This window comes from Ictalurus punctatus, chromosome 14 (genome assembly GCF_001660625.3).
Source record: "Ictalurus punctatus breed USDA103 chromosome 14, Coco_2.0, whole genome shotgun sequence".
NCBI classification, from domain to species: domain Eukaryota; kingdom Metazoa; phylum Chordata; class Actinopteri; order Siluriformes; family Ictaluridae; genus Ictalurus; species Ictalurus punctatus.
In genome coordinates, this window is record NC_030429.2 from 16,277,259 (window position 1) to 16,300,413 (window position 23,155).

General features: G+C 39.0%; 1 protein-coding gene across 1 annotated transcript in view; it reads right to left on the reverse strand.

Moving 5' to 3' along the window:
* The window catches only part of roraa (RAR-related orphan receptor A, paralog a), a 260,726-nt gene extending 239,293 nt beyond the window's left edge, over positions 1-21,433 (reverse strand). The window contains exon 1 of the mRNA XM_017485580.3: positions 21,133-21,433. Coding sequence (XP_017341069.1) covers positions 21,133-21,286 — 154 coding nt within the window. The 5' untranslated portion in view covers positions 21,287-21,433. The remainder of the gene's footprint in view (positions 1-21,132) is intronic.
* Between the last annotated feature and the right edge of the window lie 1,722 nt (positions 21,434-23,155).

Here is a 23,155-nt window from a genome sequence, read left to right on the forward strand (position 1 = left end):
TGACACACACAGACCTAATCCCCCACCCGTATACCCACACCGCCTGCTACAATTAAACAGGGTCAGCCTGAATTAAAACCTTTTGATCGACTTTAGAGAACTAACAACCTCATTCTGCTATTACGCAACCATTAACATCTGTTACTTCTTTACATTCTCCATGCTTGGCCTTAAAACTAGAATCTTATGCAATAAACCTCTGGTGGTAGAACCTAAATCAGCATCTACACTAAACGCTGAGACTTAAGGCAAGGTTTTATCTTTGAAGAGCCGGCCAGGAGCTCCGGCCCATCTTCAGAACTGTACCTCGTCCTGCAGGGACAATAGCTGCACCGCTGCTGCTTCGTGAACAAGGAGTTACAGTTCATTTCTTCCAATATGGAAATAGATTTATTTTATTGCGACCTTCATTCTCTCCCCACTAGTGTTCTCTGCAAATATATGCAGACAAATGTTCCTCACTCTTTAGGGAGCATTCTCTGGGAATACCAGAATGTTCCTTACCTCCCATTATATTTCCTACTTTATCTATTGTTTGTGTCTGACAGGGCGCTCCTTTGCATCAGATGGGCTGTTATATCAAATTCACCCTAATAACCTCCGCCCTACTTTTTTGCGATGGAAAAAATGAGCGCGCGAGAGATAGAGACAGTCGCAAGATGGGGAGAAAAGTTATACAGCGAGAGAGGAGACTTCCAAGGACGCTCTGGACTTCCTAATGGAGTCTCCAGAAACAGAGATGTTGGTCGGTAACGAGGTGGGGAGGGGGGCAATCAGGATCCCTCAGCAGACAAAAAAGCCGTGTCTGACATGCAAAAAGAAGAAGGAGGTCACAGGTCAAGAACACCTCTACGACATTATCGTATATGAACCAAATGCAGGAAAAGGAACGGAAAATCTATTTTAGTGGGATTAGATTTGTGTTTTTAGCAATATCTTATCTGTGAGCATATTATACTAACCATCTTTTAGAAACAAAACTGACCATTTCTATATAACTTGACTGACCTAGAGTCTGTAGGTCTAAATTTTAAACATTTTTTATGTTTACATCTTATAATACCATACATACCACCTTTTAATTTTTAAACAACTTGTACAAAACAGCGTAAGACATTTTCAAGCAACCTGGTTTGGCTGCTGCAGTAAACTCTATGCTACTGTTCTACATATACTCTTCTAGTTCTCTTTTACCACTCGAGCACGCTCCAACAACATGGGAAATGAAACACAACCCCAACACTGCATAGAAGCTTTGAAAGCAGAGAGAAAAACAACATAAAAGCAAACAGTAATTAATTTTTTTAATCAATTTGTGCAAAAGTCATTCTTAATCCTAGTGCCATGTCTACAAAAAAATCTAAGGTTTTAATAATATAACTAAGGATGCGTTCAGAATGCATTACACAGACAATTTCACTAAATTACATCATCCCAAAAATGACAGTCATAATCACCAGACTCAGATCAGACCAGAAAAATAAGGCCTACACCTTTTTCATAGAGTCTAACATCATAAGCCTATTACTAACACATTCTCTTCTGTCACTGTAAAAAAAATAAAAAATAAATAAAGAGACAAAATACAGATGGAAAGACAAAGGCATACACTTTATCATAGACAAACAATTTTGTGCACCAGGGGACATGCTTTTCATCATGTTGTGTTCAAAAGTGTGCTTGAGTAGACATTAGTCAACCTGCATATGCTCTAGACAAGACAGCAGAATTTATACTGGTAGATTAAATACAGATCTACAGTTTTTCATCCTAAAACCATGCTCAGGAAGGAAGTGTTGGGGGATTTTACATTGTTCTGCAGGTGGGTGGGAGTACCCACAGTACTACACACACGTGCAAGTGCCAGAATGACCAGTGACACACATGACAGGGGTCTAAATATGCCCCCATCCAGCAAATGGTTCAATCAGCCTGACGTATGGCTTTTAATTTGCTACAACTGTCCCTGCCATCTTGATTTAGCAGCAGGAGAAAATGCTGTTTGGTTGTTACAACACTCTCCATATGCTCCACACTCCCCATCAAACGAAAACTCAGGGCCTTTATTGGTACGCCATCAACTTTTAGCTGAAAGTAAAACAAATGACATACGCTGGGGGCCTCTTGGCAGGACAGCGCATGGGCATTGAGAGCAAAGATGGATAGATCAACAAAAGTCTTTCCAAGCCTGGGCTGGAGAGAGTTAAAAGACACTCTTCAAATCAGCACACTGCCTTTAAAAGGCCTCAGCCATCAGCGGCTCTTCATCAAGCTGCACCAGGGGTCGTTTTTGCCCCTGAAGGCCACTAGGAGAGGGCCCCAGACCCTGGTGGGTTCTTCCAGCCGGATCTCACCAATTCCCAGCCCAACTGTCACTGTTGGCAGAGACCTCCAGCCCTTCAAGCACATAATCTGTGTGCGTCTGACTGTTAAGCACCATCAACAAACACAAACACACACTCCACATTGTACACGTATTGTTTTGTGCTACGCCGCCCTGTCATCAGATATGAGAGAACAAAAGGCACCTCCGTAATATTAGATCCTTAAGTTGAAACAGGTACAAAATTGATTGATTGATTTTATTTTTTTAAATAATATGACACTCATACTATACACATCCCAGAGAGTGTAAAGTCAGTATATCGTATTCATAATTATTAACAATACCTTCCTGAAAATTTATCTCAATTGAAAGAAATAACATTATTACCTGTACGGCTAAAAATTTCAGTTCTTCACGTCTCACCAGGATCAATTTGATTGATTTGCTCATTTCTAGATACCACAGAGTATCAAGTGCTGGTTTATTAATACAATATTTTCTTGCAGAGACTGTTATTTCCTTTTAAGACCATATTTTCTTAATGATACACACATTTCCAGTGATACCAGTGTGTTAGCTGTGATATTACGCTACAGCTCTCAGTGTCAGGCATGGCTATGACAGACAGCAGTGAAAGTGTCACTCCTCCACTACATTAATCTGAGCGAGTGTTGTGAAGGGCCCATTTCCCTTTCATCTTTCTCCCAATTTCACCCCATGACAGAGCGCTAATGTCAAGCAAGTCCAGGTGAGAGCGTGCCGCGTGTCACCGGGCGAAAAATGTCCGCTCTCGTCATGCTCAGCCGTCTTCTTTAATTGAGTAAAACAAAGTAATCTGAGCAGAGTGCAGGGGGGCGTGGGGGGCTAAATGACAGCACAGAAGGTCAACACTTCTCAACCGAGCATCATCCACCATCAGGCCCAGCATGCAGCGGAGTTAATATTGAGATCTATTATCCAGCAGCCTTCCACCATCTGCCTCACACACACCAAGCAGCTCAGCAACTCTACTGTACAGGCTGTGACAAACCAGAATTATACAGACCATGTACAGTTCATGACAAAAATACTAAAGAAAATTAAAGGATCCACAAGCAAAATATTAATTATGAAGGATGAAAGTCTGAAAACAGAATGATTTTTTTCTGGAATCTTCAAGAATCATTTTGTACTTCTGGAACCCTTTATTGCTTCTAGAACTTTTTTTTGCTTATAGAATTCTTTTTGCTTCTAGAACCACTCTTTGCTTCTAGAATGCGTTATTTCTTCCAGTATCATTTTTGCTTATAGAACCTTCATTTTGCTTCAAGAATAATTTTTCTCATAGAACCAATGTTTCTTAAATAACTCTTTTTTGCTTGTTAACTGGAATTTGAGGCAACAAGTCCACTAACCATTAGCCACACCCACTTGAGAAATGTGGACAGTGTTCATCTTTTTTTCTTCAGAAATTCAATTACATTTTTTTTTATGTCTGTATCGGCCTTTTTTTTGGCTTTTTTTCAGCTCCAAACAAACATTGAAACCTCAGTGTCCAGTAGACTGGGGTTGTGCATTTCTTTATACAATAAGAAAGGGCTATTTGCAGTGAAAAGGCTATTGAGTGGTTTTCATGAAACCTCACCAAAAAGCACTCAGCACGAGGGTCAGAGAAAGCTCACTGCATCCTTAGGAGAGGTCAAACTGCTGTGTCGTCAAACTGTGAACCATGCTTTGTCAAACCATGAAGAGATAAGTGAAGCAGAACCTCAGGTGCACACGCAAACATGCCTCACACACGCACACACAAGCCTAAGTGCTCCACGATCTGCACATTCCACAAACCACTGGCATGCTCAGATGTTTCATTAAACCAGTTTTGGTATTTGAGGCAAAGAAAAGAAAAGGGAGGCAGGGAGAGAGAACAAGTGGCTGAGGGGAACTGCTTACAGAACATTGGACAGAAGAATAACTCACGTGCCAATATGACCACAACGTGTCAGAAGTTTATACATGCTATTTAAACGACAGCCAACCTCAAAATATTTGGCATACTTTATGAAAATGAGCAAAAACAAATATATCAAATGAATAATCTCCATTGAGCTAAAACATGTGGGTAAACTGTATACTTTTCATAACACAAAACCTTAAGTAGCGATTTTCTCTTCAAAATGCTAGTTTCTAAAGAATTAGCACCCCACAATTAATATTTGGTCGGGCCTCCTCTGGAGAGAATAACAGCACTGGGTCTCTTCTGGACACTCGGTTATGCAGAACAGTTTAACCTCCTTTATATTCTTCAATTTGCACATGTGGACTGCCTTCTTCAGTTTAGTCCAGTTAATCAGAGTTGTAAAATATAGATTTTTTGTGTTTCTGTTTTGATTTGAATTCATGTTTGAGCCAAGAAACAACCAGGGCTAAAATATCCTCATACATAATGGAAGTCATGTTACTGTCAATCTACTACCATGTTTTACAATGGATGTGAGATTTTCTTATATGCAGCTCCTTCTGTTTACGAAACATACTGATTGAGTTGATGGTCAAAAAATTCAGATTACAACTGTAGTTTCAGTGTGATTACAACTGTGATTACATGCGTAATTTACAACTGTAATAACATGTGTAATTTACAACTGTGATTACGTGATTACAACTGTGATTACATGTGTAATGTACAACTGTGATTAAATGTGATTACAACTGTGATTACATGTGTAATTTACAACTGTGATTACATGTGATTACAACTGTGATTACATGTGTAATTTACAACTGTGATTAAATGTGATTACAACTGTGATTACATGTGTAATTTACAACTGTGATTACATGTGTAATGTACAACTGTGATTAAATGTGATTAAACTGCGATTGCATGTGTAATTTACAACTGATTAAATGTGATTACAACTGTGATTACATGTGTAATTTACAACTGTGATTACATGTGTGATTTACAACTGTGATTACATGTGTAATGTACAACTGTGATTAAATGTGATTACAACTGCGATTACATGTGTAATGTACAACTGTGATTACATGTGTAATTTACAACTGTGATTACATGTGATTACAACTGTGATTAAATGTGATTACAACTGTGATTACATGTGTAATGTACAACTGTGATTAAATGTGATTAAACTGCGATTGCATGTGTAATTTATAACTGTGATTAAATGTGATTACAACTGTGATTACATGTGTAATTTACAACTGTGCTTACATGTGTAATTTATAACTGTGATTAAATGTGATTACAACTGTGATTACATGTGTAATTTACAACTGTGATTACATGTGATTACAACTGTGATTAAATGTGATTACAACTGTGATTACATGTGTAATGTACAACTGTGATTACATGTGATTAAACTGTGATTACATGTGTAATTTACAACTGTGCTTACATGTGTAATTTATAACTGTGATTAAATGTGATTACAACTGTGATTACATGTGTAATTTACAACTGTGATTACATGTGATTACAACTGTGATTACATGTGTAATTTACAACTGTGATTAAATGTGATTACAACTGTGATTACATGTGTAATTTACAACTGTGATTACATGTGTAATGTACAACTGTGATTAAATGTGATTACAACTGTGATTACACGTATAATTTACAACTGTGGTTAAATGTGATTAAACTGCGACTGCATGTGTAATTTACAACTGTGATTACATGTATAATTTGCAACTGTGATTACATGTGTAATTTACAACTGTGATTAAATGTGATTACAACTGCGACTGCATGTGTAATTTACAACTGTGATTACATGTATAATTTACAACTGTGGTTAAATGTGATTACAACTGTGATTACATGTGTAATTTACAAATATGATTACATGTGTAATTTACAACTGTGATTACATGTGTAATTTACAAATATGATTACATGTGCAATTTACAACTGTCATTACATGTGATTACAACTGTAGTTTCAGTGTCACTTGGTAACTTTCAGGTGTGAGTTGCTTTCAGGAAAGGCTTCTAGTAATAGTATTAAAATGTGTGAAACTCAAAACTGAACTAAACCGTGAGGTGAAACACACAGTAATCACTTTATCTAATTATGGCAGTAGTTTGGCACCCAAACCAGTAGAGATGTAGACCAGCTAATAAGAAAGCTTCACTGGTTCCCAGGAACAGTACTATCTCCAGCACTTTTTCACATGAAAAGAGGTTTAACATGACTAAATTATGAGGACGTGTTAGAGAATATGTGTATATTGTATGTATACCTCCGTAAACCTTCCTGCACAATCTCTAATCCAATATAGTGTTCTGTTTTACAAATGTCTGCTCTTGACTGTTGGGATTTTCTCTCAGGTACATCTGATACCCGATTCAGTTGCTGTATAGTGCTCGAGGCTATGTTGGCACAATCTTCCTGGGAATAATGGCTTAATGTGCTCCCGCATTTGCATTGAGTGGGAAAAGCACTCACCTAAATCAGCAGTGCTGTATGCTTGCTCCGATGCCTGTGGGGCACCATCAGTTTTTATCTGTCCGAGTCAGGACACCACTATCAGTATAATCCTGTCCACACTCTCCCTCACGGTCGCAACCAACTATGTTGAAGTGCACACGTTTGGCATTGTAGCCTGCCTGCTGGCTTTTATATCCAACTGTGCTTATTTGTCACTTATTTATTATGTGCAGAGTAGATTTCTCTGTGGTTTCTCTGTGATTCTGTGGTTTGAGCTTGTAAAACATGTTACTGAAACCTAGCAAAAATGTGACAAGCTTATTCGATTAGCAGGAGCTGTAAGCTGTTGGAAAACTGAGCCATTTGACATTTCCACTTTGTCCTGTCAGTCCTTATTCAGAAAAATCTCAAAGTAAGGTGTATTGTTTTGTCTACAGAACTGGGCTACAAGCAATTAATCCATGCTTGCAAGTGTCTAAAGCGTAATTTCATCTGTACTGTATATTTGTAGCAAATGTGCACAGTGTGAAAATTGGTTAAAAAAATTAGCATGTGTCTAGCAAATATTACAAATTTATGACTCATTTATTTCTTTACACGTCAGTAATGAGAATATTCAATCGCTTGATATTCCCATTACATTATTAATTCAATGTGACAGGTGTAGAAAAACAGATGTAAGAATAAAATCTCCATAAATCTCCATAAAATGAGAGATGACTTCAATTCTTTTCAGAAAATAGCATAAACGTGTCTTTCCTTGAATCAGTTCCGCTGCTCGAATGGTGTCCCCTTTATTTGCTTTCTATTCACACCACCGAATAAAAGACCAGAGCATACAGGCATACAGTGCTGATAATTAGGCCTTACACCACTAGGAGGCAGATTGAAAGAGAGGCACAAGGAGTGAGAGTGAGAGAGAGAGAGAGAGAGAGAGAGAGACTATGTTGACACCTAGCTGGCCCTATTAATCTGATCTGTGAGTGATAACTAGGAGTTTGAAAGGCACTTTGTCCAATTAGAACTGTGCAGCAAATTTCCACCTGGACTTGACAGAGATGAAGTGGCTATTTGAGAAGATATGGTGGCATGTGGCCAGGTAAGAGTGAAAGCCTCAATAGTGGGACTGTCATTTACCTTGGTGTGTGTTTTTAAGAGTGCACATTTTGGACAAACTGCCACCTACTGAACCGACTGGTCAATCAATGTCATATGAGATGAAGTTCCAGAACTGCACGCTGCAAATGCACTCCCATTGATACGAATGACAGATGTGCTCAATAAATGGCCTGGCACATCATAATTCCAGAGCTCCCCCTTCCCTTAAGTGCTTCTGTAGACTGGAGGTTTAATTTTAACCATATGAATTGGAAAAGTCAGGGTGCTTCCACTTATTCCCTCCACTTCCCAGTGATGGGCCATTACGTTACCCAAGTGTGTGGCACAAATCACAGTACTTGGCATTGTGCCACATGCAGAGGTGAAATTTCTTAACCAAATCCTGGTTTTTATTTGTGAAATGAAAAAAAAATTCAGGGGTAAGGAAACTATAGGTTTGCATAATAAAATTCATAAGCTTCATTAACAAGCACTGAGGCATAGCAGATCATTTGTTAGACAAATCCGCTGGTGCCCCTGAGGTGATTTCTATCAGGCTTATTCAAATTTCATTTCAACTTGTATGGATCAAACCTAATGATCTCAGATAACCCATAAGCTGACAGTTGCAATATTTTAGAAGTTGAACTGTTCCAAGGGGGTTTTCTGAAACAGTAGTGCTTGAATACATTTTCACTTTGTTTAAACTTCTTGTTTTTCCCATCATAAAAAGGAAAGTATTTTCAGAAAATCTACTGATCCACAAAAGGAACTTTTTAACTATGTATCTTGCTGTGTCATTGTGTCTCATGTATAATTTTTAATAACCTGATATAAATTACTGCATCTGAAACCCCAGTACTTTAATTGACTGTAATGGCCAAACACTGATAGACCAGGAGGATCATCTACACAGTATTTGTCTAGAGATGTGGATGTGCCTGGGGTGAAAGGCTTTTCTTCTCTGTCACACTCTGTAATTACATTCTCACAGATGATTAGAAGCCTATCTCAGCGTCATTTCCATGCCATAGCCCTTCATCCACATACTCAGCCATTAACTGCCATTAAACAAAAAAGACAGTGCAGTTCTGGTTAGTAAAATCTCAAGGAAGAGGTACTGGTTAATCAACTTCGTTGAAGCAGTAAGGAATGGTTTTAGTCATTAAATTAATTTGAAGTCATTAATGAGTAGCATTACAAGGCGTCAGGTGGCTTTAATATTTCCAGCTGGTCTTGTATTTCTTGTATTATGACATAATAGCTTTGTTTTTTTCTCATTAGGCCTGAGAGTGTGGTATCAAAGCTTGAATGATATATGTTTTTTAATCATTGTTTTTCATCTGCCAGAATGAGATCATAAGTGAGATATAGGCAGTCAGAGAAATGACAAAGGTTATTTTCCCATTAGCTACACTAGCTAATGCCAACAAATCGGATTCTGACATTCTGAAGCTACAGGCTTTAGCTCCAGAGTATAAACAATGTCACATTTTGGCACATAAAAAAATTTAATGCAGCTTTGGGAGTGGAGAGCCCAGGCCCAGAATTATTTACACATGGCTTTGTGATTGCTAACGTTCAATAATGGTGACAGTCAACATAAACACGGCATGACTACAATATCCATTTAATCACAGCCGTTTTAGATTGCTTACAAGTAGTATTCAGCAACTTTATCTTGTTTATTCAAAGATAGTGAACCGATAATTATAAGGATATCGTAGAAATAACACAATCCACAAGTTTACTAGTTTGCCTCCCAAAATCATGCTGGTAGGTGGACTGGCTACTTTAAATTGCCCCAGGAGTGAATGAGTGTGTGACTGTGTGTGCATGGTGCTCTGTGATAGACTGGCGTCCAATCCAGGGTGTATTCCTGTATCAAGTAACCAGTGTTCCCAGGATAGCCTCAGGATCCATCAGAAGCCTGACCAAGATAAAGAGGTTACTAAAAAAATGAATGATTGAATGAATGAATGAACACAATTTGTCCATCCATAAACATAAATAAATTCTCATAGCTAATTTGAATAAATGTAATGAATGTGTTTAATGAATTCTCATGTAGCATGAACAACAGGGCCAATGTCTATGTTACAGTAATGTTCAAATTATATTCAATTACTAAATTCTTTCCAGTGTCTCACAGAATTACACTCAAGGTCACTGAGGATACAACATCGTGGGACAAAACACAAGCACACCACAAAATATTTAAATAAGAATGAATTAATGGATTCCCATCCAGTGTGATTTAATATGATTAATACTTATGGGTATTGTTACGCCACTGTGGTCCACCAGTCCATTGTAATGGGTAAAAATACAAGAGGAAGGACAGCCGATCTTAATTAAATATTTTAGTTATTTCATCTGAGGGGAAATTTGTGTTTGAGCTCTAAAGATTTTAGTCAATTAATAAAAATTGCAGCTGATCACCAGCTGATCACCAGGGGTGCCTGTGTGAGAGTCGTTAAATGTCTGATGTGCTAAAACCTAAGGGAAGCAATTATTTAGGAGACATTGTAGGAGCTTATTAGATGAAAAAAAAAAAAACATTGACGAATGAGTTTTTTATTTAATTAAAATTCAAAGCTACCAATCTTTGTGATATGTCACACTTTAATTTGTACAGGAGACTGAATTCTATTTAACTAGAGGTGAATTAAGCACCTAAAGTCACTAAAACATGTTTATTAAGGTCAAATCATTTTATTACTTACTTGGCTAAATAAATGGAAATGATATGCATGGAATGCATCTGTTTCCAAGATGTTCGAGAAGGAAATTAGATACATGAAGCTTGTTTCATTGCTGTTTTTGCTAAAACGGTAATCCAATCATGCAAGCATAAACTCGTGACAGACACAAGAGTATATACATGAATTATAAACCAGGCAGCATGACTGAGATGATATCTCCATACAGAAAGAGCAACACACGCACACGCACACACACACACAACAAGAAATGCAACCAGTCTTCAGGGGCAAAGAAAACATAAAATCAAGTCCAGGAAATGGCCCAGATTTTCATGTCCCTTCTGCGTTTCCATACTTGTTTTTATGAGTAGGGTGAACACACCTTTTAAAGGAAAATTGTGCGTGTTAAGATGAAAAGCAGACAACAACATACAACCTCTGGCCAGTGAAAACAAACAACTTTCAGACAGACTCTGTAGCCCACGTAGAGCTCTGGGTAGAACTGCTTAAACGCTATTCTAAGACCAGTTACTCGTACCAAAAATCGTAGCTTTAACTGGCCAGAAAAACAATGCACAACTGAGCTCAGTTCAAACCAGCTGGCAGCTCTACCACTACACCCACATGGTGTATTAAAGCAGCAAGTGGCGTTGACACTTTCCACTTAGCTTTTCATTTTCTGACCACACATTCATCAGAAGTGCTGGGTGAAAAGCTCTGCCTCACCAAAACTATTCATTCTAAAGTCGCAGAGGAGAATAACAGCGTTTAAGGAACTCCATGGAAGCGATCTACAAATGCCATAGATTTTACACCATTACACATGCTCACACAACACAACGCTGGGGAAAGTTAAGCACGTAGTCGTAGCTTCAGTGTGTGTGTGTGTGTGTGTGTGTGTGTGTGTGTGTGTGTGTGTGTGTGACCCTCATTGGACAACTCCCACAAACGAAGCACTCCGATTTCAGTCCGCTTTAAATGGAAATGTACACCCAAAGCTAATCTGTTGGCTGAGAGCAGGGGGAATTTGATTTCTGTGCCTTTACACTTCAGGTTACTGCTGGAAAAGAAACTTTTAATTCATCATCATGCTGTTGATCCATCGTGTTACCTTTCCCAACTTGTATGCATTCAGTGCCAGGTACTGAAAATTCCACTGAGTGATCAACTCTCATGAGGTTACTCAGTGCCATGCCTTCAATTACGCCTCAGGCATAGCTGGGTCACAGCATGCGTGCAAAAGTAAATTTAGATGCCTTTAAAGCGCTCCCATAAAGCATGGACTACATTCATTTATTCTTATTTAAACCATCTAACTCAGATTTGAACTTCTGTAAATGGGACACAGATCTGAGTGGTGCCCAGTCACAGGAGAACTGACATCAAAAATCTGGTCCCTGTCTCTAGCAGAAGGCCTGTTTGCCAGCACCGGTTGCACCACTGGTGGGTTGCACTCCAAAATAAGTTGTCCCAACAGGGTACAACTTTCAAATTTAGTTCAAAGAGGCTAAACTTTGCCTAATCCGGACACCATAACATTAGTCATATTTTGATAAATAATATAGGAAATATAGGACATGTTTCTTACATCCCCTAAACTTTAAAACTGTCCATGATTTTAGCCTAATTGGGGTAAAGTTGGAGTCATTTGAGAAATTTTGAATCTGTTTGACACTCAAAGCTGGCAAAGCACAAACACTAAGACTACTTCAGACCTACTTTTATGAATAGCCAGAGAACTTTGCATGTGCAATTACGTGGTGTATATCCGTGCTGCACACAACTCATTTCCAAAAGTTCACACATCACAAACATTGAAGTAGGACTAGTCCTTATTCAATAATTACTACACTGTAAAACCGGAGAGTTCATTTAACTCAAAGAATTTGAGGAAACTAATTACCTCAAAATTTTTAAGTTGATAAATCAGTTTCTTTAAGCCAAATACACTTAAATATAACAATAGCAATTTAAGTGTATTTGGCTTAAAGAAATATTGATTTATCAACTTAAAAATTTTGAGGTAATTAGTTTCCTCAAATTTTTTGAGTTAAATGAACTTATCTGGTTTTACAGTGTAAGCAAGAAACCCAGTGGAAAACTTACAGTACCTTCCAGAATTATTATCGCCTTCATAAAAATTAATCAAGAATTATTGTTTAAAATAAATTATTTCCCATTCAAACGACACAAGATATTAATTATTGACACCTTTAAGAAAGTTTAAATTAAAACAAATTGTCATTCTTGAAAAATGCATATTATATTTAATTCGCTCTCAGTCCCTAGGATCTCCCCAGGTTGATGCATACAACCATGTCCTGTTTCCCTGAGGTATAGACATGAGGTTGCACACATTGCACAAAAAATTAAGAACTTTCAGCACAAAGAGACAGATACTTGCTGACCAGCACCAATCAGGTAATGAATATAAAAATACACAAGCAGTTCAAAATATTATTGAGCACAATTAGGGCCATAAAAATGTTTCCCATGTCTGAAACAGTGGGGGATTTACCTGTATATGAATACTGTATATATGTATATATGCCCATGAATACACCGTCTCTCCCTCACCCAGAGGGTGGTGAAGGCGGGAAAAAACAACCCAAAGATCACAATTTTAGAACAGCAGAGGTTAGTCGATTCCTGTGGTTGTTTCAAAAGTATCAAAATCAACTGCTAATCATCACTTTTATAACAACAAACTGTTTTGCAGCATTGCAAGAAAGAAGCCCTTTCTGAGATCATCTGACAAAATGGAGCACCTGAACATCACCAAGTATCATTAGAATTACATTTAGGATCCCATGTTGTGGTCAAATGAGGCTAAAATCAAACATTTTGGTGAGGTACAGCGTCAGCATGTTTGGTGGTAAAAGCAGACTGCATGCAATGAAAAGCAACTCATAGCTCACTGTAAAATATGGAGGTGGATCTTTGATCACTGGGGCTACTATGACAATCTCAGTCTCCAGATTTGAATCCTGAATCCTGGTCTGAATTGAAGAGGGAAGTCCACATGAACAAACCTAAGTATATAAAGGAGCTTGAAATATTCTACATGGAGGAGTGGACCAAGATCCATTTACATTGTCTCCATACTTGTTCAACATTACAGAAAGGGCCTTTATTCTCTCTAGGGGAGGCTTTACAAAAAAAAAAGAATTTAAAAAAAGAAAGAGTTTATTATCATATACAAGTACAGTACTGGAAAAATATTTTCTTCGCCTATCCCAGCTTTTTCCTAAGCTGGAGTCAGAGCGTTGAGTCAGCCATGATACAACTGTCTCAGGGCAGAGAGGGTTTAAGGCCTTGCTCAAGGGCCACACAGTGGTAGCTTGACAGCACATGGGGCTTGAACTCTCAACCATCTTATCAGTGGCCCAGAGCCTTAACCACTCTGCCATAAAATATTAATTGTAAGATGGGCAAATAATTTTGAAACCAGTGTTTCTTGTGATTGAAAAAGATTTTTTTATATATATAAATCAGTATCCCTGCAGGGTTGAGCTCAAATATAACTGTATGCTTATAATTGGAAGTTTTTGTACCCCTGTCCTTTTTATCAAATGCTGCTACTTTTTTCCTCCAATAGAGTTCCTTTCTTACTTCATCAATCCACAGCACTTGTTTCCACAATGCATCAGCCTTATCTAGATTATACACTTCAGACAGTGACTTTTCTGATGAGGCTGCAGGTGAGGTTTCCCTCTGAAGACTCTTCCATGTAGATCATATTTGTGCAAGCAATGTTGCACAGTAGAATGGCACACTACCACTCCTGTCTTAGTGAAACCTATGCTTTGCCTAGGATTTTCTAGGCCCTCCAGACCTTGCCTTGACTTCAACAGATCCCTTTAACTACCATTTCTTAATGACATCTTGGACAGTTGAAATTGTGAGCTGGAAGCACTTGGATATCTTTTTATAGCCTTCCTCTGCTTAATAAGCATTAATTATCATAATTTTCAGTGTGTTAGCACAAGGTTTGAAGAGTCAGAGATTTTATTATTACGATGTAGACGTGTCTGAGGACACGTCTACATCAATAATGTGCAAATGCATAAGCCAGAAAGAAAAAAATTATTTAAGTTTGTGCTCATGTGTGATCATTTGCAGCATGGTATTAGATATGATGTAACTAACTGTTTATGATAGTCTACATGTGAAGATGAATGTGTGTTGCTTATCTGCAACACAAAGTTTCAAAGTTTGCATAAGGAGACTGTATAGACACAAATGGACTTTGGTGTGCTAATACTGATTTCTTGCTAAAGTGCTTAGGAAGCTTTCTGACATGCTCTGGCACACTGGCTGTCCCAGAGGTTCATGAAGCTCTTTGTGTTGCTCAGAGAAAGACTGCAAATACATGCAAGTTATGCTCAGGAAAATACCACAAAAATCGGAATCCTCTTTGGTGGAAATCCTTTACCCTGTGTATTTTTACAGAGAACGCACAGGATGCTTCAATAACCTTTATGCAAATATTCTACACAGCCGGCACAACACCTCAGACTGCTGAAGATCAGAGTTATTATGTTATTATGTCAGGGGGCCATCTGCCTGGTCATCCCTGTGTGATCTTTTCTAGGATATGGCCTTGATTGTGGGCAGTACTGACACATTTCTGTTAAACTCACATCACGTTTGTGGGTTTTTAAAATTTTTTTAAGAGGAGCAAGTGCTCCTAGATCAGCACCAATGGTTCGACGAGGAGTCTCTTCTGGAAATTCCCAATCCCTGGTATTTGAGAATGTCACAGACCTTTCAAAACAGGGCTATCAGATAACCCGCTAATCATCATGCCAGCTCCAGACTTTGGAAGGCTTTAATGCACAAACTTTGTTTTAGAGGCCTCAGCCATTACATCCCATTTGTCGTTTGTCAGCACTGGATCAACACACGGTGCATACTCCTGCCCGGAGTGCTGAGTTAAATAGTACTGACTGTGGTGGTGAGAGTCCACTTTAAGCAACCAGACACCGGAGGCCACAAGTGTTGGGCTACTTTCTGCCCGATGTCTTTGACCGGCCAACAAAAACAACCGCGTTAACCAACCTACTATATTAAGAGGTGTCTGTTGTTTTTATTGTACATAGCTACATGGTGGTATTTGGCCAGGATGAAGCATAGCACTTGTTCGTAAAATGTGTGGAAATGTGAATGTTTTTGTTCTGCTATTGAAGCTGGTTTATAGTAAAGTACAGAATAACATTTTTTTGGCTGATTACAGGGTTCATGTCATATCAGAGGGCACAGCTTGTCTTTCTATTGCCCCTGCTGGGGAGAGTCAGTCAGCACACCACCAGGTGACAGATTTCACCATGGCACAGTAACACCGAGAAAGAGGAAGCAAAATATTGTTGTCTGACATGCCAACTAATAAGTAATTATAGGCTAGTCCTTCACAGATGGCAGACACCACAGTGCTGCTACTTGTAGGAAAAATAAGCCACTGCTCCCCACAATGTGGGTAAATACAAGAACAAGCTTTTGTTAAGCCAGATAGACTTCATATGCATCTGGATGACTGATTGGAAGTCCTCTTGTGACTCTAGGAGCTAAGAGTAAAGATGTTACCCCCTGTAGGCATACAGTACATGATAAAAGCATCTAACAGTGCAAGAGGTAGGCCTTCCCACTGGGGGTCCTTAAAAAAGGCTCTCTCATTTTCACACTGCCAAGAAACTGAATAAACACAGAAGGCATACAATTAAACTTTTTTTTTTAAAGACTGTATATATTTTTTGCATTCAACCAAATTTATTCTCCACAACACACAATCAATCCCCATGCTGAATAGCACCCTTGCAATGTCAGTCCACCAGTCCAGTAGCAGTGGAGCAGTCCACCAGTCCAGTAGCACTCACAGGTGTATCAACACACCCACAACACAGTGCTAACCAGCACTGTCAAAAAATCAGATCCATCCATCCATTTTCTATACCGCTTATCCCACACGGTCACGGGGAACCTGGAGCCTATCCAAGGGAGAATCGGGCACAATTCGGAGTACACCTTGGACGGGATACCAATCCATTGCAGGGCACAATCACATACATATTCACACACCCATTCATACACTATGGACACTTTGGGGAGAAAACCGGAGTACCCGGAGGAAAGCCCCGCAGCACGGGGAGAACATGCAAACTCTGCACACACAGGGCAGGAAATCAAACCCCCAACCCTGGAGGTGTGAGGCAAACATTCTAACCACTAAGCCACTGTGTGCCCCCAAAATGTCAGATGCAAAATGCAATTGCAGCCTTATTTTTTGCATTTGCAATTTATGCATTCAAAAAATCTTTTCAAAATTAAGCTTTCATAATTCTAAACAGTGCGATGGGCAAATGGGTACTTTGGTGGTATTGTTGGTTTGTTTGTTTTTTTTAAAGAAAACAAGCTTCCAGCTAAGGATTGTTGAGCATGATAATCAATTTTATCTGTTACAACAACGGGAGTTAACAGATCTCAGGTGTTTCTACAGAACTGCCTACTGAGAACGTCAATATCATTTGTCATAAATGTTTTCTGAGACTCGCAGTTAACGGGCATTCATTCTGCTAATAGGATGTCATCTGTATTAGTAGAAAATCTGGTCGAAATATTATACTAGCTTCAATTTGGCACTAAAATGTGATGTCATAATTTATCCTGTACACCAGATAAGCAGACATATCTGCCAATTACTAATATTACTGAATAGCCTGAGCTGCAGTGCAGAGAGAACTAGAATTATATTCACAGCAAACCTATTGAAACATTTAAATATCATTTATTATAACGCATAAACTGTAGGACATGTATAAATATACGTGTCTATAAGTATCTCTACCAGTACAACCAAGCCAAGTGCAATCATTCTGCCGTAATCGTGCAGCACTAAGTAGTAACACTAAAGAATTCATATGCAGACTTCTCAACCATAAAACACACACACACACACACACACACACACACACACACACACACACACACAATTGGCTGAAGTACAATTACCAATACAGCTACTAGGCTGAGTAGAGCACCCTGGACAGAAAATGCAAATTGATGTTCATCTCAAAACTATACCCATCCTTCTTAGTCAGCTTTTAGAATAAGTGCTACAAAGCTCATCTCAAATCAGCAAGCAACGCACCCTGGCTAATAACATCTGAATGTGGGAGAAAAGTAACAGAACCTTCATTAGAGTCACAGTCACAGCTCCACAACTATCTCACACAGTCTGAGTTTCCTTTGCCATTAATCACACCATTAATATTGATTATTTCCAAATGTCTTCCTCCAGAGGTGAGGGATGCTGCACTGTGATAATGGTGCCTTTTCTCTTCATTAATGACTCTAGCAGACACATAAGCCTACTTCTCTACACCATCAGATATCTTACAACAGCCAATGCTGAAATACACTTTTAATACAGCAGGAGTGCAGGTGCTCCTACAGTAGCACTTACAGTATACTGCAATACTTATTGTGCACTGTATGATTGTTATTTATTAATATATATATATATATATATATATATATATATATATATATATATATATATATATATATATATTTATATATATATATATATATATATATATATATATAGTACAGTGCAAAAGGCTTAGGCACTTTTTTAGTACAAACTTTGCTATAGATCCTAGCTTTATTTTATGACTTCTATATTATCAAGTCAATACAAAAAGCATTTTAGATTCTCAAACATTAGTTTTCTAGCACAAAATTAAATGTTACAGAAAAATGTTTGTATGTATATAAGAAAGTGGCATATTATGTAAGAGATCACTTGTCAGACAAAAAAACACAATGAAGGCTGCTGGGTTTTGCTGAAAAAATAAGAAGCAAGTGCGACAGTCAAAGTCTCCAGAAGAACTGTGAATGATTCTGCAAGATGCTCAATAAAACTTACAGCTCATTTCCTTATAAAACTGCACACATTGTACCGGAGACTATTATTTATATTTTTATTTTTATTTTTTTTGTCACACCTAATATTCACTTTGTTTCATTTACTACTGTATTTTTTAATAACAAAGCTTTAAAAATATATAATTTTTAATAATAAAATTATTTTTGAGCCAGTAGCATACCGTATACAAAATAAATCATCCAATAAGAAACACCAAAACATGCCACACACACCACATCAATTCCAGTAAGCCATAATATAAAAAGCCATGAAATATTAATATTATGATCTTTTACTTCTTTTACTTGCCTTTTACATTTAAGGATGAATTATGCATTACCAATCACTACCACATTTTCCTACACAACTCACTAGTCAGAAACTATGTTAAGATTGTACAATATGACCACAGACATAAAAACATGTTCTTGCTACAATTTATTAAGAGCAATATATGTTGGTTTTAGAAAGAATTTGTGAAACGCAAACTGTAACAAGCCTGCAAATTCCAGTAAGAAAAATGCCATCAAAAACTACATCGTAATCTGTATGTGATCAAACTTTTATTCAGTTGTCCTGATCGGTGTGCAATAAAAAAATTATTAGATGTGACATTGTGTTTATGCTGAATGCATGGTCAAAATGGTAAAAATGGGTGAGAATGTTGTTCAAATGATTTATAAAATACAACTTTCATATAACGTATACAAAATAGATCATCTCAGTTAAGGATGTTAAATTGCCCTGGGTGTGAATGAGTGTGAGTGTGTGTGCATGATGCCCTGTGATGGTGTCCTATGAAGGTTGAATTCTCGCATTGTGCCCAGGATAGGCTCCGGATTCACTGCAACCCTGCCCAGGACAAAATGATTACTGAAGATAGATGAATGAATGAATGAATGAATGAATGAATGAATGAATTTCAGTTAAGGGCTGCTGAGCAATGAGCACACAAGAATATCAAAGTTGTAGGGAACACACTGATTATTCATTCTACATGATATAATGATACCATTAAAGAAAATGGGGAGGAAGATAGTATGAACATCATCTCATGCCCTTATCACTTATTATATAAACTGCCATAAAACATATGTAGCCTACATGTGTACAGTCATGTCTGAGCTGTCACTCAAGTTAGGGGAAATAAATCTGAGTATATTTGAAACAATCCTGGTCAGGGCCGTGTAACTGAACACTGTGTTTCTCTCCATCGCCCATTCACAACGTTACATAACAGAACTGAGGCGGTCTCTTCTTTCTTTCCGTTTTTTTTCTTTCCTTCTGCCTTTGCCTTCCAGATGCACTTTAGTTTCTTTACTACTAAAGTCTCGGGGTGAATATAGGTCAGCGGGTTAGGAGTGAAGCATCGCCACACTTCTTCACTAGAAATCCCTGGCTCGGGCCAGCCGAAAAAACTCTCAGATACCTGCTGCTATTACATAACATAACATAACCAGGCAGTTAAGTTAAGGGATGAGGTGAAAGCTGTGTTTTAGTGCTCGTAAAACTTGTTAAGGTAGTAAGAAAAAAAATGCTTAAACATAGTTTGATTATAAAAGTTGTTGCAAGTGGTGAACAAGTACAGAACTGCCTCTCTGTCTCGCGCGCGCGCGCTCCTCTGTTTATGGCAAAACTTGTTACATAACCAGATTACATTCCTGCTTCCGCATATCAGCGCCCAAATATACCCTTCCAATGTGAACCGTGGACTAAAGAATGTGAGGTACAACACACGCCGAATTCCAAAACCAACCCCCCCTAAAAAAAAAAAAAAAAAAAAAAAAGCTTCGCCTGGACGCTGTTCTGTTTGGCGTTTTCGTTAACGTGAGCTACATTTTCCGCTCAACTTGGAGCAGCTCGGCTGAATGGAGGCAGCCGAGGGGGGCGTGGCTAATAAATCAGCCCTTACTGTCTCTACTGTAAAACACGGACTGCTCCTAATCAGACCACCTTACTCATTCCTATCAGTTATTTACGACCACGTCGGCAATCCTCATATCAGCGCCCATGTCTACACATCCACCCGCTTTAACGTGTCCGTTATTCCAGGATCGCTGTGCGCTCCAGGCGCGAGCTGTTCTGCGCGTGACACTGAGCTCGGGAACGCGTGCACTGGCACGCGAGCTATACTGACAGCTAAATGTGTAAAATCCACACCGCTGCATGCCTTCATAGCACAGCAGGACATGCACATCCCGGGACGTACAGCTGGTGGTGTGTTAAAGTGTGAAAATGTCCAAGTGCACGCTAAAAGTTCGGTTCAGATAATAAACGGAGTAAATCAGCTTGATGTCATTTGGGTCTTATTTGTAATCTGGATTTTAACCATATCATGCATCAGTTCATTTTTTTTTTTTTAATGAAAACGTATTCGTGTGATAATCTCTGGAAGCCAGTGCTGTCATGACCATGAAGAAGAACAACAACAAAAAAAACAACACTATTGTCAGTAACTCTTTTTTCCTAAACAATCAGTAAATCGTTGTGTATTTCGCTGTCTGTAATGATTCAGTAAAGAAATGGGGAAAACACTCACATCTCCGCGCCTGAAGTTGATCTTGCCAAAGAATTCACTTTGAAGTTTGCTGCATGTGCACTACTGCTAAAACAGAGGTGGTATTTGAAGTACACTTACCTCTGTTGGTGCTGGAGCAGCTGTGTCTGCGCACCGGCGCTTGGTGCTCGGCTTTCCGCAGAGCGTCCAGGTTCAGCGGGCTCTCCCTGACCGCGCTCGCCGCCTCGGAGGCGCTCTTACCCGGCTCGCTCGTCGGATCAGGAGGCGACTCCATGTTGTATTTCAGAGGGCTTTTTTCAGTCTAAAAAAAAAAAATGCTACTTGCGATATCACGAGCCGTCGCGATGAGATTTCGAGCTGAGACGCTTCGTCTGGCTGGGTAAATTTACAGCCGAAGTAAGAATTGTTAAAAAAAAAAAAAAAAAAAAAAAAAAAAAGAAAAGAAAAAAAAAAAGAGAAGGCGAGTGGAAGCAGGAGGCTGTGTGGGTCTGATTGTCCACTGGCAGCGCTAGAGAGAGCTCCAGCAGCACTGGGAAAGGGAGAGGCTGTCAATAACCGATGAATGGATGTGAGCGCTCTTAAGAGCCCTCTCACACTGAGCCAGAGCTCTTACATGCCCTTATATTAGGTTTCACGGATATATGTCGACATATTTGCCAAATCTGTATGTATACAACGTAATGCTGTATAACGTAGGTACAAAACTGTTTGGTATAATATAAGGCACAGTATTATCAATGGATAGTTTCATTTAGCATTTAAAACATCCCTCTCAAATCATGTTTAATACACTCATGTGTCAAGCTTTAGCCATTTCTCAAAAAAAAATCTTCACAAATATTCATAAAACAAGGTGACTATTTAAGAGTTGAAATAAAATCATAAGCTTATGATGTTTGTTCCTTCATCTTCAGTGACCATGTTATCATGATCATGATCGCTGTGGATCCGGAGCCTGTATATCCCGGGATACTGGGTACTGGGTGCGTGATAGGAAAATTCACCTGGATGGGATGAGGGCACACACATTCACACACACATGAACACCTAGGGGCAATTTAGTGTCGCCAATCTGCTTACCTGCATGTTTTTGACAGTGGGAGCAAACTGACGAGCTCAGAGAAAACCCACACGTACTCATGGAGAGCATGCAAAACTCCACACGGACACCAGACACTAACCCGAGCTCAGGACTGAAGCAAGGACTTTTTGTTACTATCATTATTATAATAAATGTTAAGCATGTCTACATGTAGCATGTTATGCAGGGGTTCAGTAGAATGGAGATGGGGAGGAGGGGTGTACACAGGGGGCCCATGAGGTACCTAGCGAAGGAAAATTTCCCAGGGCAGGGGGTGGTGTAATGACCATGTCTGAGGGGTCAAAATTAGTACTGATGTTATGGCCCCTGATGTTATGTGCCTTATGTTGCTCTAAGTAGCTAGTATTTACAACAACAACCCTGTGTTGTGTTCAGCTCATAAAAACAAGGCACATATTAACGTCATATTCAACAAAGAATGTAGGATACTAAGGAACTGATTTTAAATTGTATGCATTTTATATTTTTACTAGGTCTGAGCTAACAGCCTACTGCATACAATTTTTAGCTATTGTTAATGTGTGTGTGTGTGTGTGTGTGTGAGAGAGAGAGAGAGAGAGAGAGAGAGAGAGAGAGAGAGAGAGAGAGAGAGAGAGAGAGACTCAGGCAGAGTCTGATCTCGCTCAGTAGATTGAGTTGGTCTGGATTCACTCTGACACCACGCAGCTGACCAAAACCTTCACTGCCTGTCACTGCAGAGGAAACTTTCCCGAGTGTTATTAAACACAGCCATTCCATCTACGAAACCTGATCACATGGCCGTGTGACTTGGGGAATTCTCTCCTTAGCTACTTTTCTTCCGGCAACTTCTGCCTCTGCTTGCAGCTAATTACACGCCACGCCTGCTACACGTGACTAGCGCCGAAGCCTTTAGCCCCGCCCCTCTGAAGCAGCGCACGTGGACTTTGGCATGGTTCTGTAAAACCCCTGGGCTTTCAGAAATACACCTCAGGGAAAAGAAACTGCAGCAGCCCTGAACACGCCGCTGAAAACAACCAAACCTGTGACACTTGCAAGTGACTTACGCAATGAAATGTTACA